The sequence below is a fragment of the Herpailurus yagouaroundi genome, unplaced genomic scaffold (genome assembly GCF_014898765.1).
Source record: "Herpailurus yagouaroundi ecotype Mexico unplaced genomic scaffold, PumYag 159, whole genome shotgun sequence".
Taxonomy (NCBI): domain Eukaryota; kingdom Metazoa; phylum Chordata; class Mammalia; order Carnivora; family Felidae; genus Herpailurus; species Herpailurus yagouaroundi.
Window position 1 is genome coordinate 38,772,596 of NW_024412400.1, and position 17,366 is coordinate 38,789,961.

At 36.9% G+C, this 17,366-nt stretch overlaps 1 protein-coding gene and 1 non-coding gene across 7 annotated transcripts in view; one reads left to right on the forward strand and one right to left on the reverse strand.

The window, feature by feature from the left end:
• Window positions 1-17,366, reverse strand: part of SLC9A9 (solute carrier family 9 member A9) — a 711,221-nt gene that overhangs the window by 198,093 nt on the left and 495,762 nt on the right. For all 6 annotated transcript variants that reach the window (XM_040480405.1, XM_040480404.1, XM_040480402.1 and 3 more), the window contains one exon: window positions 10,120-10,273. In XM_040480405.1, the coding sequence (XP_040336339.1) occupies window positions 10,120-10,273 (154 nt within the window). The remainder of the gene's footprint in view (window positions 1-10,119; window positions 10,274-17,366) is intronic.
• Window positions 3,426-3,510, forward strand: TRNAQ-UUG (transfer RNA glutamine (anticodon UUG)). The gene has a single exon. It is a non-coding gene; the product is annotated as a tRNA-Gln (tRNA).

The following is a 17,366-nucleotide window of genomic DNA, read 5'->3' on the forward strand; positions in this document are numbered from 1 at the left end:
TATGAATCTTGCTGATTTTTATTGCCTTATTTCATCAACTAGGATTACCAATATAATGTTGAACAGAAGTGGTGAGTGGATGTTCTTGACACATTCCTGATATTCAGAAGAAAGTATTCAGTCTTTCATTATTAAATATGATGTTAGCTATGGGTTTTTGTAGATGAATCTTTACCAGTTTAAGGATGTTTCCTTCTATTCATAGTTGTCTAGGAATTGTTTTTTTTTTTTAACATGAGTGAAAATTGTTTTTGCTAAATGCTTTGCCTGCATCAATTGATATGATCATGTTTTTCTTTAACCTATTAATATGATAGGTTTCATTGATTGACATTAGAATTTTGGACCTGTTTTTCATTCCTAGGGTCAATCTCATATAATTGAGATGTTTAGGTTTTTTTTTTTTTTTCACATATTGCTGGATTTGATTTGCTAATATTTTGTTGCAAACTTTTGCATCTATGGTCATGTAAGATTTTGGTCTATAATTTAACTTTCTTGTGATGTTATTGCCTGGCTTTGATATTTGAGTAATCCTGCCCTCTTAAAATAAATTGGAAAAAGTTTCTTCCTCTTCTATCTTGGAAGAGATTATTTAGAATTAGTGTTATATCCTCTTCCAAAGAAGAATTTGCCAGTGAAACCATCTGGGCCTGTAGTGTTCTTTTTTAGAAGGTTTTAAACTATGGGGGCGCCTGGGTGGCGCAGTCGGTTAAGCGTCCGACTTCAGCCAGGTCACGATCTCGCGGTCCGGTCTGTGAGTTCGAGCCCCCGTCGGGCTCTGGGCTGATGGCTCAGAGCCTGGAGCCTGTTACCGATTCTGTGTCTCCCTCTCTCTCTGCCCCTCCCCCGTTCATGCTCTGTCTCTCTCTGTCCCAAAAATAAATAAACGTTGAAAAAAAAAAAAAAGGTTTTAAACTATGAATTCTATTTCTTTAATGGATATAGAATAGATCAGTGTATTTCTTCCAGAATGGTTTTTGGCAGGTTGTCAATGATTGTTACATTTCACCTATTTTGTTGAATTTATGTTCATAGAGTTGTTCATAGTATTCTCTAAATATTCTTTAAGATCTGTCATGATATCCTCCTTTCGTTTTTGATATTGGTGATTTGCATCTTTTCTCTTTCTTTTTGTTAGACTGACTAAAAATTTATCAATGTTATTTATCTTTTTAAAGAACCAGATTTTGGTTACTGATTTTTCTCTATTCTTCTATTATCAATTTCTTTGATTTCTGCACAAATCTTTTATTATCCTTCCTTTTCTTTGCTTTGGGTTTGTTGTGTACTCCACATCATATATTTAATATTTTACTGTATCTCTTTGCTTAGATTTTTTTAGTGGTTGATCTAGAAATTATAATATAAAATCTTTCACAGTCTACTTTGAACTAATATTTTATTATTTGAGGTGGAATATAAAAAACTTACCACCTTTCAGGTCCCTTTACCCACTCCCCTTTTTTAAAACTCCATAAGACAATGTTAAAATTTTTCTTATAACAATCATGTATATTTGAAATATATTAAGAGGAAAAATATTTTCTATTATATTAAACAGATATTTACCATTTTTGTTGCTCTTTCTTCATTTCTATTGTTCAAAGTTTCCCTCTAATATAATTTCCCTTCCATCTGAAGCAATCTCTTTGGCTTTTTTTGTAAGAGCAAGTCTGGTGGTGAAAAATTTTATTCTCATTTTTGTACAAATTGGATGATTTCTAATAATCTACAAGTTCACAGACTCTTTCATCTGTCATCCTTTATTTTGCTGTTAATCTAATCCAGTGAATGTTTCATTTTGTTATTGTGTTTTCAGGTCTAAAGTTTACATTTCTCTCTTTCCTATACCTTCTATTTCTCTGCTGATTTTTTTTTTCATTTTTCCATTTGTTTCCATTGTGTTTGCTCTTCCTGGAGCCTGGTAGAGTAGCTGCTTTAAAGTCTTGATCCGTTCATTCCAAATTCTGTGTGATCTTGGGATTAGTATCTGTTGATTGTCTTTTCCCTTGTGAGATATTATTATTTTTCTGTTTTACATATGTTGAGTAATTTTGGATTTATCCTGGAAGTTTTGAATATTATGTTAAGTGACCCTGGATCTAGATAGGTTACGTGACATAGGATTCTCCTATGGAGAATGTTGATATTGTGTTTTACCAGTCAATGAACCACATTACGTCCGAGACACAAGCCTTACCAGCCTTCTGTTGCTGGTGCTTTCAATGTCAGTTGTTTCAAAGTCTTTGCAGTGTAATCAGATCTGTCCTGCATGTGCTAGGCACTGGATCTGTGCCATCCAGTGTCCAGTCTGGAATTTGAGTGATTCTCTACGTTGTAGCTCATTTCTCAAAGCCTTTGGTGTGCTATTTAGGGTCAGATATATGCATACACAACTTGGAGATAAGCTCTAAAATTTACACATGATTTTATTGGATTACTTTCTTGTACTCTCTCCACTCTACAATTTCTTCCACAGGGCTTTAATTTCCCTATATTACATGTTTCCCATAATTTTTCCCATAATATTGTGCCTACATCGGAGCTCAAGCAGTAAGAGGATTAAGAGAGAAAAAAATTCAATGGGAATTCTTCCCAAGGTCTCAGTACCTCAGTTTTTCTATTTGGAATTTTAGAGGTCTGTCCAACCGCTACTGTCATCACCACCACTGCTGCTTCAGAATTGCTTGGCATTGGGGTGAAACAGAATGAAATAAACAACAAAAACAAACCCATGGGATTTCCCCCATTCTTCTGACCCACAGGGGTTCCTTCTCTGTTCCTTGTGCCCAGAAAAGAGCATTTCTCTTGCAGTTCTTCTTCCTTGTTGCATAATTCTGGTCTTTGTACTGCTTTTGATTCTAGGTCAAGATATTCCAGAGAAGAAAAAAAAAATAGGAAATTCACTGCTGGTTTGATAGTACATACTCTGAATTCTGTTTGCCTTCCTCAATCTGTCTGCTACTATTTACTTTTAAGAGCCCTTAGATAACTGCTACATGCATTCTGTTCAGGGCTTTTAGTACATTTAGTGAAAGACACATGAGGGAGTAAATATTATTACTCAATCTTGACCAGAACTGGGACCCCCTCCACAGACTTTTGAATAGCAAGATTCATCTATTAAATTTAAAATCACTTTTTTTCAGACTTACTTAAAGTAAGATAACTTTATTGGATCATACTTTATGATAACAGGCTAATAAATTCTTTCCAATAGAGCAGAATGTTCATTGTTTGGTAAACTTAATAAATAGGTGAAGTTTATTGATACTGATGTTCTCAAGAGCATTTGGAAAAGATAAACAAGCACATGTCTAATGGAGGATAGCTGGCAGTGTGACGATAAAACTGTTATCTCTGGAAGCAGGAAGATTCTATACACAGAAAGAAAGCATATTAAAGAACCCAGATGATGGGGCGCCTGGGTGGCTCAGTTGGTTAAGCATCTGACTTTGGCTCAGGGCATGATCTCATGGTTTGTGGGTTTGAGCCCCACCTCAGGCTTTGTGCTGACAACTCAGAGCCTGGAGCCTTCTTTGGATTCTGTGTCTCCCTCTCTCTCTGACTCTCCCCACTCATGCTCTGTCTCTCTCTCTCTCAAAAATAAATGAACATTAAAAAATTTTAAAAAATTATAAAGAACCCCGACAGCATTGAAAGCAAATTTAGGAGCTTCTAGTTCATATACTTGTTAGAAACCTAGGATATTTTTAGATCAACAACAATAGGTTGTGACTGTTATCCAATATCTTTAATAGAATATGTCAAACTAGATTGATTTGAGCAATAAATATCTGGAGTTGTGGAACAGTTTTTAGAAGAAACTACAGAAAATAGAACATAATTTTAAATGGGGGTTAAGGGTCATAAATATAAAGTATAAGTCTACATTCAAATGAGTAAATTGGTTTTCCATGTTTCACGATGGAAGGTATTTCTGAGGTCTGTCAATTGATACAAATTAATACAAAATATTTAAATTAGTAAAAAATCAATGTAAAATAATACATTTTATACAAATTGATAAGACAGTACAAATTAAGTATCAGGTAAGATTGTAAGCAAAGTTTATGTTAAGAAGAAAATAGAAGCATGCTCTAGAAATAAACTTTCTGAGCTGTTGGATAATGGTAATGATTTTTGTGAGCATTTTTCTTTATCATTTTGAATGCATAAATAGGAGCTGCCTACACAATTGATTAATCTAGTTACTACTTAAAATGAACTAAGGTCCTGGGGTGCCTGGGTGGCTCAGTCAATTAAGCATCCATCTTCGGCCCAGGTCATGATCTCACAGTTTGTGAGTTCGAGCCCCGTGTTCTCTATGCTGACAGCTGGGAGACTAGAGCCTGCTTTGGATTCTGTGTCTCCCTCTCTCTCTGCCCCTTCCCTGGTTGCACTCTGTGTCACTCTCACAAAAATAAGTAAACATTAAAATTTTTTTTTAAAAAATGAACTAAGTTCTCCAGAGACTATTTTTTTTTGTTTCCCATGTAAACTATGCTTTCACAAATACAATTAATTAATAATATTTATATGTATGTATGTGTGTGTATACATATGCCACAAGCAGTAAAAGAATGTTTGGATAGTAAAAGGCTCATAGTTGGTCATGTGGGTATTGCTATAGGAACATTTGTTGAGCACTTACTGTGTGCCCTAAATTCTTTATACCTGCATCATTTAATCCTTATAACAATCCACAGAGGTAGGTATTCTTATTCCACTTTTACAGATAAAATTGAGGCATAGAGAGGCTGACTCTATTGCTCAGAATCCCACAGCTAGTAAGAGAAGGAGGCAAGGTTGGTACCCACACTGTCTTATCTCCAGTTTATGTGAACTGACTTACTAAATTAGTATACTAGTGAGGCAAATTGGTAAACATGCATGAGACTTTGGATACTAGAAAGGAAACCCAACAGAACACAACTAGGTACTGAGGAGACTTAATTATCTGAATTCCTCCATTATATTATATGGACATTTTCTTAACTCAGTAATAAAGAATGTCTGTGAGCAGGTGTATTTAACTCTGTTATTGTTTAAAATTTTAAAAATGCTCCTAAGGACAGTTCTCTCATTATATCTGTGTGTATTCCTTTGATAGTTGTTATTAAAAATTTTATAGTTAGCGGGTATAAATGATAAAGAAAGCATTCTAGCATGGCATAAAATGGGATGGGTCATAAACCAAAAATATAAGTTAAAATTTTAACAAAAATAATAATAGTGTAGACATTGTGCTGTTATTTACTCTGCAAGGGACACAGGTTAGTGTGTTAATTTTTTGTGTGATATGTGGAAGAGGCTGACAAAAGGCTGACTTGGGATCCTGGATGGGGTTGGGAGATAGGTGACAAATTCCTACAATTCCAAATTCCTATAGTTGAGGAAGACAAGCTTCCTCACTTGGCTACTTTGGACCAGGGTTTAACCTTGTTTACCTTTAAGTGTTCTAGGTCAAAGAGAAAATCTGCACCAAGAAATTTCTGTGCTGCATAAGCAAGTCAACACACTCATGATGGATGAAGATTTCCTGTGTTTGTTTTTAACAGGCCTGTCTTGGTTATAAAAGCACATCTCTTTTTCCCCAGAGGACCTGTTAATCAAGGCAGATTGCAGGCATCAGGAATAAGCTAATTTATTTAGGGCCAGAGAAGAATATGCTACTTGAGCATACAGGCCTTGGGCTTAGGCTGCCTGGCCTGGCGTCTGGCTCTGCAACCCAACAGCCCAACCCTAGGCCAGTTTGCCAGGACTTACTCACCCTCGGAGGTAGCTACTATTATTATCCCATTTTATACATCAAAAACTGAGCCACAGGGAGGTTATATGACTTGCATTTTGTTAAATAGTATCTGGCATAGATTAAGTACTCAATAAAAGCTGACTATTATTGTTTGGAATGTTAGCAGCCAATATCTGGAAGCTGTAGAAATCACCTTGCTGAGGGCACTTTCTAATGCTGTCTGGAATACAAGTTCTGTATTGCTCTGGTGTGTATAAAGCTTTCTGTACTGTGGTTGAGATATTTGGAAGCATTCCTATATGGGGGGAGCCCAGGAAAGGTTTGCACTGGGGTATAGGTTCCATTATCTTGTGCTTTGTTAGTGCCATACCCTAAACCTAGGATGGGGCTACCAACCCAAAACAGTTACTACTGCCAGAGAGTTCTGCCCTGTTGGTCTCCGAGGTTTTATTTGTAAGCTACATGTGTGGTCATTTGGTGGATAATCCTGTTTACTGGCTTCTGTAGGGCAAAGCCTGATACGTTTGATCTCTTTTGTTTCCTGGCTAACAGCAAAGCTAATCCTTGGAGTCTGAGGGTTGGGTTTTCCTCACCACCAATGTTAATGTATTCTGCAAAAAGGAGGAGATCTGGATTCTAGTCAAGAAACTATTCTTCTTTCTTTTACATGGAAACCTCCAAAATAATCCTGCAGGAGTCTATTCTTTTTCTTTTGAATTTTGAGAAACAAAGTTCTGTGATTTATTTCAAATACTGCATTAAGAATATTTTATTGTTTTTTAACGGAAAATAAAATAGCTTTAGGACAAGAAGTTTGAATGTGCTTAAGACAAGACTTTATGAAGAATTTGTTTCATATATAAAGATCATTCTGAATTTCTCTAAGCACAGGATCCTTGCTGTTTTGAAGTCATTTCCATCAAAGTGCAATTCATATTAATACTATCAATTGTTACCTGATATAAAACATTTTATCTGCATCCTACTGTGGTAGTTTGAGGCTAAATGGAAAATTTTATAGGGGTAAAAACTAACTCAAGTACATACCTAATAATTTAAAAGAAAAGATGTAGAATTAAAGGAAATCAAGAGAGAAAGGTAATGTGAAGTGTATAAATACATTATATACCAAATGAGGATGTCTGAGTGTATTCAATATCACATTTGCATTCCTGCTTCTTGGGCTTTCCATTCTTGTCATTTTATCAAAGCTCCAATTTACTTACATTCTGGTATTTTATGGAAAAAGTCTGACACGAAAGTTGGTTAATGAGACGTTGCTCTGTAAACAAGCAAAGCTTTGAAAAATACAGTCTAAATAATGGACCACTATCATTTAAAAGCTATGATGGAACTGAAGATTTCTTTGATAACATTGTAAATCATAACAGGGAAGTGAAGCGTATGATGATGGTATCACTAACACATGACTGAACCAAATCTATGTTATACTTGTGTGTCCATTTGTACACGCATTAACTTATGTTCCTATTCTTTAATGTTTATTATATTATATTCTATTTCCCTCCCACTAGTCAATGCACTGTGACTCTTCCTTCTCAAGTTATCCCCGGCCTTCCTCCAGTACAGGTGTAAAGAGTTTAAACCGAAGGCTTAGGTGTGCCTGGCCCTGGGCAACCCCAGTCAAATCTGGCAATATTTATTATCAGCCTCATCTTCACTTGGGGTTAGGAAGTCTAAATCAGTGGTTCTCAAGATGTGACCTTGGAACCAGCAGCATTAGCATTGCCTAGAATATGGTAAAATGCAAATTCTTAGGCCCTGGTCCAGACATATTAGGTCAGAAATCTGGGGGTTAATGAGTCCTCTGGGTGATTCTGATACTCACTCAAATTTGAGAGTCTCATCTTGGTCTTGTTGTATCCTGTCCCTGGGTTGACTTCCTGGGTACTCACATATGTATGAATTTCGGTTTTCCTTCTTTGATTTCCTCATGACTGCACCTCTGATCTCTCTGGCTGGATTTCTGCCAATTCCAGATTTAACAGTCTAGTTCCCAGCTGAGATTTCCACCTTTCCTATTATACTGAAGCCCTGCCAGTTTCTTTCCCTAAATACATCACAGCCCTCCCTATAACCCTCTCCACCTGGCCGGTGGCCAAATCTGGCCTTGAATTGGGCCGTTTGGAGCTAATTCCCTCTGGGGCTTCTCCATGATCTGACCGCATGCTGTGCCCCCCAGCAGGCCATAATAATGCTGGCTTAAGCTGACCTCCAGGCCCCTCACCTGTGGATGCTATGGTTGACATCACGATCCTTCCTTATGAGGCTCTGTTGTATATAACCTCGGTAACCATTCTAATCTGCCTAAAGACCCATTATTAAACTCCCCTCTCCCTGATGTTCTGGATATCAAGAGAGTGCATAAGCTATGACATCTATTCAAAATCAATGGATACCTTTGGAAAACACTATAGGAGAGTTAGGTAAACACTTTAGGGATAAAACATGCTCCTGATTTAGGGATGATTTCTTCAGGGTAAAGAAAGACAACATTAGAAAATAAGTTACATTTGAATTACTTTAGGAAAATGTTGATATCACTACTTCATGTTCTAATTATTCTAATTTACCTGATGGGGTAGTTAATACTTTTATCTTGTGGAGATTAGTATCCTCTAACTTTTCTTTTCCAAGCCCTAATATTTCCATGCCTGGATCCACCTACTTAAATTTATTTTCTAGAAACCTGAACACACCACTATCTTGCTAACAGTTCACAGGGGACCCAGTGCTGTAGAGTTTAATGCAATATGTGTGCTCATCCATAGGAGCCTACAGGTAGCTACTACTGTGAAGGAAATTGCAGGTCACATTTATATGCCTAGAAAATAATTCAACAAGCATTTCAAAACACTCTCCATTCACCTTTGGTCAAAGCCCTTTTATGTGTTTAGCAATAGTCACAATACTTACTTCAAGAAGTTTTTTATTTCCTTGAATTTGTTTTAATGCATGGCCACTTGGCCCAGTTTAAGCCTAAGCTCTCTTGTACTAAAACTCTGAGTCCTGTTTCTGCTTCCTCTTTGTCAAATGGATAGAAAATTATCAGTAAGTGCTTAACAAAAGGTAATTTACATTGTGGTTATATTCATTTAATGTTTCATGTAGCAATTATTTATTTAATACTGTATTGGTGCTAGAATAAGAATAATCTTCTTGGAAGTCATTTGATAGTCAGATGGATCTTTTCCTATTAGATGTGACTGTATGGAATTGCCTTATAGAGACTGGGTAAGGACCAGGGAGGGTTTGCATGATCATCAAGATATACAGCATCGAGAAATAAAATGTGATTTACCTAAAGCACTGTTACATCCTGGGATATGACAGGATATAACAGAACCTAGGTCAAAAATATACTTAAATAAAGACAATAACATTTTAAAATAGATTTATCATTTTTACAATTGGCACAAGCTATTCATTTTAATCAAATTTCAACCTTGTCTACTATACCAGAGCCCTGTCAGCTCCCTAAATACATCACAGCCCTGCCTTTAACCAACGCTCGCCTCATGGTGGCCAAGTCTGGCCTGGAATCAGTTGTAGTTAATTCCCTCTGGGTCATCTCCATGATCTGACAACTCCATGCTGTGCCACCCAGGAGGCCATAATGATGCTGGGCCTAAGCTGACCTCCAGACTCCTCACCTATCAATGGATGCCACTATCTACTATCAACAAATCAGTGGATGCCACTACCCATCCACTATCTATATACTTTAGGTTTATAGCGATCTTCTTCCAGGCACTTCTTGGAGGGTCTGTGACTGAAGCTTCATTGCCTTTTCCTTTGAGAAACCATCTAATTTGTGTCTACATAGGATCCCTCTGACTAAACATATGGTTCACTAATCAAATATATTTAAGTATTTCCTGTGTCCCCAATTCTATCCTAAGTGCTTTGAAGAATTAAAAACAAAACAAATATACTTTCTCCTTGGTATTACAGTTTTTCTGTATAAATCCTATTGAATTGTGAATATCTTGAGAACAAGACCTGTGTATTTCTCATTTTTGTACTTCAGAGAATACTACATTGTCTTCAATAAATACTGCTGAATGGAAGAATTCATAGATAAATAAATTCCTTTCTAGAGACAGACTGTAAGCAGACATCACCCTGAGAATTCTAGGACTCTTAGAAAAGTCAGTTCAGTTGGTAATAGGTCTAGGAGAGGACAGACTGTTTCACCTTGTGAATGAAAGTCAACTTTACCCTAGGGAAAGTTAACATACAGACCTGCCATTGTACTCCTGACCAAATCAGCAACACCACAAATGAGACAGTGAAGCCATGCCTCGTAGTGACATCCTTTGCTGAATGGAGCCACTCACCTGATCTGAAGCCAAGTCAGCATGGGGGTTGTTCCTCCTCCAAATACCCAGACTGTGAAGAACACAAGGAGCAGCGTGGTGGTAAACATCATTTGTTTGGGCTGAGATTCTGTGTCCCGAATAGCTAGGGCAAATGCTATTGCTCCTCTCAAACCTTATGGGAGGAACCAAGAAAGCATAAGAGAAAATGAACATCTGCATGAAACTCATTCTCATTTTACTAAATTTATCTTTTTGATTTTCTAACAAACACAATTACTTTTTTAAATTAAACTTTTTTTTTTAAATTTTTTTTTCAACGTTTATTTATTTTTGGGACAGAGAGAGACAGAGCATGAACGGGGGAGGGGCAGAGAGAGAGGGAGACACAGAATCGGAAACAGGCTCCAGGCTCTGAGCCATCAGCCCAGAGCCCGACGCGGGGCTCGAAGTCACGGACCGGGCCGCGAGATCGTGACCTGGCTGAAGTCGGACGCTTAACCGACTGCGCCACCCAGGCGCCCCTAAATTAAACTTTTTGAGATAACTATAGATTCACATGCTGTCCTGAGAATAGACGCTTATCGTGTGCTCTCTCCCACTTTCTCCCCAATGAAAACATCTTGCTAAACAAGTACAATATCACAACCAGAATTTTGATGTTGATTCGGGTCAAGATAAGGCACATTCCCAGCACACTAACATCCCTCATGTTGCCCTTTTATAACCACATCTACTTCCCTCCCACACACTCCCTCCTTAACTTCTGGCAACCAGTAATCAAATCTCCATTTCTATAACTTTGCCATTTCAAGAATCAAATGGAATCATGAAGTGTGTAGTTTTTTTGGAATTGGCCTTTTTCACTCAGAATAATTCTCTGGATATTCCTCCAGGTTTCTGAACATATCAGAAGTTTGTTCCTTTTTATTGTTGAGTAGTATTCCATGGTATGGATGTGCCATAGTTTGTTTAGTCATCTATCTGGTGAAGGACATCTGGGCTGTTTCCAGTTTTATGGCTATTCCAAAAAAGGCTGCTGTATATATAACATAAGTGTTCACTGCTCTGAGGTAAATGCCCAGGAGTGTAATCACTGACTGCATAGTTTTAAAAGAAATTACTAAAATGCTTGTCAGAATGGCTACATACCATTTATATTCCCACCAGAAATATATAGGTCATGCAGTTTCTCTGCGTCCTAACCAGCATCTAATGTTGTCACCATTTTTTAACTTTAGTCATTCTAATAGGTGAGTGGTAGTAGCTTTACTGAGTTTATAATTTGCAGTTTTCTTCTTTAAAAATTATTTATTTTTTTTTTTTGGAGGGTACAAGTGGGGGAGAGGCAGAGAGAGGGGGACAGGGGATCTGAAGTGAGCTCTGTGCTGACATGCTGACAGCAGTGAGACTGCTGTGGGGCTTGAAGCAGTGAGGCTGATGTGGGGCTTGAACTCACGAACGGCAGATCATGATCTGAGCTGAAGTAGGATGCTCAACCGACTGAGCCACCCAGGTGCCCCAATAATTTGCATTTTGCTAATAACTAATGGTGTTGAATATTTTTTAATGTGCCTAGTCGTTATCTTTATACCCTCTCAGATGAAATGGCTCTTCATGTCTTTATCTCATTTTCTAATTGAGTTGTTGGATTTTTGATTGTTGAGTTTTGAGAGTTCTTTATATATTCCAGTTTTTTAAAAAAAGTTCTTTTAATGTTTATTTTTGAGAGAGAGACAGAATGCAAGTGAGGGAGGGGCAGAGAGAGAGGGAGACACAGAATCTGAAGCAGGTTCCAGGCTTTGACCTATCCCCACAGAGCCTGACTCAGGGCTTGAACCCACGAACCGCAAGATCGTGACCTGAGCTGAAGTTGGCCACTTAACCCACTGAGCCACTCAGGTGCCCCTATATATTCTAGATACTATCCTTTGTTGGGTGTATATTTTGCAAATATTTCCTCCCACTTTGTAGCTTTTTACTGATTAAGTCTAATCTGTAGATTTTCCTTTTAGGAATCATGTGTTTGGAGTCAAGTCTAAGACTTCTTTGCTTAGCTCTAGGTCCCAAAGATTTTTCCTTATGTTTTTAAAATTTGTTTGCAAAAGTTGTATAGCCTTACATATTACACGTAAGTCCATGATCATTTGAATCAATTTTTGTATAAGGTATGAAATTTAGGTTGAGGTTTTATTATTATTATTATTATTTTTTGCCTGTGAATGTTTAATTTTTTTCATTGAATTGCTTTTGCAATTTTGTTAAAAATCAGTTGGGTATTTTGTGTGGATCAATTCCTGGATTCTCTATTCTGTCCCATTTATCTCTGTATCTTTCCACTATCTAATAGCACTCCAACTTGATTACTGTAAATATATAGTAGGCCTTAATATTGGGTATAATGATTCTTATATTTTGTTTCTGCAACTGTTTAAACTATTCTAAGTTTTTTGCTTTTCCATAAAGTTCTAGAATAATATTGCCTATATCTACAAAAAAATCTTTCTGGGCACAATTACTTTTAAAAAATCAAATGTGTGAGATAATAAGAAAAACCAAGCCTATGGACCACTGAAATTAATAAATAATTAAAAACTGTTTAAGAATTACGTTAGCCTGAGTACATACTATTATACTGTCTATAATCTAAACAACCTAATAAACCTGCTTTTTCTTGTTTTTTTCTTCTTTAATAATAATAAGTGAATGTTTATGAATCCACATTAAACATATTTCCAAGAGGTATGTTAAAATTTCAAATCGGAGTGTGATGATACAAGTAAAAACAGAGATGGAGGCTTTGAAAAAGAAGTAAAAGCACACATAGTAAAGTAAAAAAGTTAAAATGGAAGATCTCTCTTGGGTAACACAAGACTTGTGAGACATTTATGGGCCTTGTTATATCAAGTAACAGGTCAAATAAACATTTATAAGGACAACAAGAATAAGTCTAACAGGTAGGGATTTGGCTGTTTTTATACGAAGGTTTGAATCACATACATAAGATTTCAATGGTCTATTTATTATAACATTTACTGCATCTAAATTTCCAAATTTTTATTCATACATTAAAAGAATTTTAGAAGTTAGATGCAGTGGGGGTGCCTGGGTGGCTCAGGTGGTTAAGTGTCTGACTCAGGTTTTGGCTTAGGTAATGATCAAACAGTTCATGAGTTTGAGTCCTGCATTGGGCTCTGTGCTGACAGCATGGAGTCTGCTTGAGATTCTCTTTCCCTTTCTCTATATTCCTCCTCTGTTCACGCTGTCCCTGTGTCTCTCAAAATAAATAAATAAACTTAAAAAAAAAAAAAGAAAAAGAAACTGGACACAGGATAGAATGAAGAAAACTATAGCCTGGTTTATATCCCTGGCTTTCCAACTTAGATATGATGTTCCTTTCTTATCTCCACACCACGCATATACAAGAGACAAGTGGCATAACATAAGATTCAGAGGGTTAGGCTAGAGAGACTTAACATATTTTGCCTGAAACAAGGAAACCTCAAAAGAGAGAGGAACATGTACTCCGATTATAAAATACCTTCAAGGAACAAAATGTAATGGAGGAAGGAAATTATTCTAAATTTCCATGTAGACAAGGAAATTGCCTGAAGATAAGGGTGATAACATTTGAAGTAGATATTAATATAAAAAATTCTTATACATCAGAAATTCTGAACACTTGAGATGCCTGTACTTGAGAAGAAAAGTCCTCCATTAGAGATGTTCCTGCACTCAGACCCAGCTGGGAACAAAAGAGTAGGGATATTAATAACCCTTAATACTGGGGAATATTTTCATAATGTCCTCTCCAGGAAATACAAATGGTGTCATTAGGGAACAAAAACTAAAAGAAACTCTTGCAACAGACTTCTGTATCAGAGGAGAGAATTTATAGGTCAAGGTAAAGCTCCTCACAGTGTTTAATCACAGTACAAGATTAGAGATAGAAAGTAATCTTTTCATTTTCTCTTCTCTTCAAGCTCGCATTGCTAGAAACAAAGCAGCATTTCCCCAATTAGGTGGTGAGAATTAGAAATATTAAGTGATGACACTTTAAGTATTTCTTATTTTACTGAATATGTGTGTGTGTGTTTCAACTTTGAATTTTTGTGAGAAAGAAGAGAGTAAAGACTGGAATAACAGAAAAAAGTTGTTACATCATGCTTATTGTAAACTCTTTCAAGTTAGATACCAAGGGCAAGAAAGTATACAATCATTTCTTTTCCTAAATATGTTTAATAATGTGTTATGTTAAACTAGTGTAACTATGCTCTTAAATCTAAATTATCTATACATGAGCAGTTCTTGGTTTAAAACTATACTCAAAAGATAGCTGTTATCTGACTTCATAAGAGACATATCCTTTATATAAAACTTTCTATTTACAGGAGATTCAGTGTAAAGATCTTTGAAGAAATAAAAAAAGGAAAAGTTCAGCCACTGCCTTTTACTTCTGGCAGGTTTGAGATACATTGCTAAAAGAGCCAAACTCCAAAATGTTGACAAGAGGATGCTTTCTCCATGTGATGATCATCTGACAAACCACAGAAACAGGATGTTTTTAGACAGGGGATCATCTGTCTGTAGCCCTGGTCAAATGTGCCACATATGGCACATGCCACTTGTGAGACAGCCTGGCACCATGGGAAGCATGGAACTGAGACAGGTGAGGTTATAAGTGGACAAAGGTAGGCTATTTTAGAACTCCAGATAAAAACTAGTGCCTATATTCCACTCATCCTTTATGATTCTGAAGTTACTTATCACACATTTTCAGCCTAGACTATTGCAAACCCATGGCCATTCATTGCTTCACTCAATATACATGTGTCTTAGTTTGCCATAACAAAATACCAGATGGGCTGCCGTAGCAAAATACCATGGACTGCGTAGCTGCAATAGCAGAAATTTATTTTTCACAGTTCTGGAGGTGGGGATGGCCAAGATCAGGGTGCCAGCATGGTGGATTCTGGCGAGAGTTCTCTTCCTGGCTTTCAGAAGGCTACCTTCTTGTGCAAAAGCAAGCTCTGTATGGTGTCTCTTCTTATAAGGGCAGTAATGCCATCACAGGAGCCCCACCCTCATAACATCATCTAAACCTAATTATCTCCCACAAACTCCATCCCCAAATACCATCATGTTGGATTAGGACTTCAACATACGAATTTGAGGGGACACAATTCAGTCCATTTGCTTTGTGGAGATTCTGTGTACACCTATCCTATCTACTTACCATGGATTTGGGAAACAGAGGGCTTTAGGATTGAAATAAATTACTTCACCTATCAGCAAAATACTAGAAATGAAAAATTAATTTTTACTTAGGAGTTTCTTTTAGCAAAACACTATTTCTAAAGAATATGTCCACTTTGCTTGGAAACTCAGAAAATCCAGAATTCATTGTCAAAACTTGTGTTTTGTTTTGTTTTATGGGTACACTGACCCTTTGGACTTACCTTTCTTTTTCTCTTTGCTTTCATCAACTAATGGAAATGATTCTATACCTTTGGGGGTTGATAGACTATACTATACATTTTAGATGGGTTTACTTTTCAGATATATGACATATTTCACATACTCGGTTGGAAAGTTAGCCTCATCTTGGGGAATAGAAGAATTACCTGCAATTAAATGTGGTTTCATTTAAAATTGGCCTCTAAGGGATTCTTATGTTAATTATATTGATGTTCTATTCATAACAATAGAAGATTATTGAACTAAGGAAAGCTTCCTAGCAAGGACCCCTGCTGCAGAAAATATGCAGCTTCCTGTTTATCTTTAAAGAGCAAAACTGAAACTTAATCTGCTATAAATTTGCAAATACGTTCTGAGTGGTTGAAGGTCAGATACAGCTACATTTAAATCACAGGAATATAAGTACTCCCTAAGGCACTTTTACTAAAGGTACAAAACAACAGTCAAAAACTAAATTACTGAGCATTCACTATGTGCTATACATTACCCAAGACACAGTGGGTATATGCAATAGTGAGGAAGTTGGGGCTCCTCTCTTGCAGGGCCCATGATCCTTCAAATATGACTCTCTTAACAGGTAAATGGAGATAAGGTACATTAGAGGTGTAAAGTGTATATTTGCATGTATAGTCTGATGAAGAAAAAGATAAGATTTCTAAACCTCATGAGGGTCCAAATCAAAACCATTGTCAACAGATATGTAATGTTTAAAGAGCTATAATCAATGGTGGGACACAAGAAATCTTTGCATACATGGTTTTCTATACCTGAGTCATTTTCTCCCATCCAAATTCTCTCCACTTCTTTCTTTTTATAACTCTCACCTAGACTTCACCTAATTCCAACTAATCTTCAGAGCTCAAATGAGCCACTAATTTCTCTATGAAGCCTCCTCAGAGGTCTGGGCCTGGGTTGGACTAATTTATGTGCCTAGTACAACCTGTGCTTCCCTTATCAGGGGACTTATGACATTACATTGCAATTGGCTAGTTGTTGTTTATCCACAACACTTATAGCAATGCCAAGCACATAATAGGTGCTCAATAAATATTTATTGATCAATGAATGCATGAATGTTCTGTTTTTGATTCCAGATTACATATAGAAAAACAATTGATACCTTCTAGTTTAATGAAATGGTTGAGTAATTGTTTCTGCAAGTTCAGCTTCTGCCCTTTTATTATTTATTGAGACTCTTAAAACCTTATATTGAGAATCAAGAGACCTGGGATCTGTTCTCAGGCCTGCTCCTAATACGTTGTTTGGTCATAGGCAGGTTGCGTTATTGGGATCTGTATTGTCTCATATCTAAATGGAGGTTTTAAGATGAAACTTATGGTCTTTAAGTAGTAGTACCCATCAGAATCAGCTTGGAACTTAAAAATATATGTAGCTATTGATGCTAGTGTCCTGACTCTAGAGATTTGGATTCAGTGGAGAATGGGTTACATGATATCTCAGGCTTCTCTCACTTCTCACTGTACCACCTAGGTCCAAGGCCCATTACCTTAGACCCTGACTATGGGGCTGGCCAACACTCTGGTACCTTGGCCTCACAGCCTCCATCCTCTCCTCTTTCCAGACTATATTCCTCTGAACAGTTTCTTTAAAACCTAGCTTTATCAGGTTCTGATCAGACCCAGCAACCGTAAGTGGCTTCCCACAGCCCACAGAAACCTTTGAATCAGAACCTTACCCCACTTTTCCCTCCTCTTCTCCTAGTGAGAATTTTCATACCAACAAGATGCTCTTCATCTCTTCCCATAAACAGTTGCTGTCCTTACCTCTGT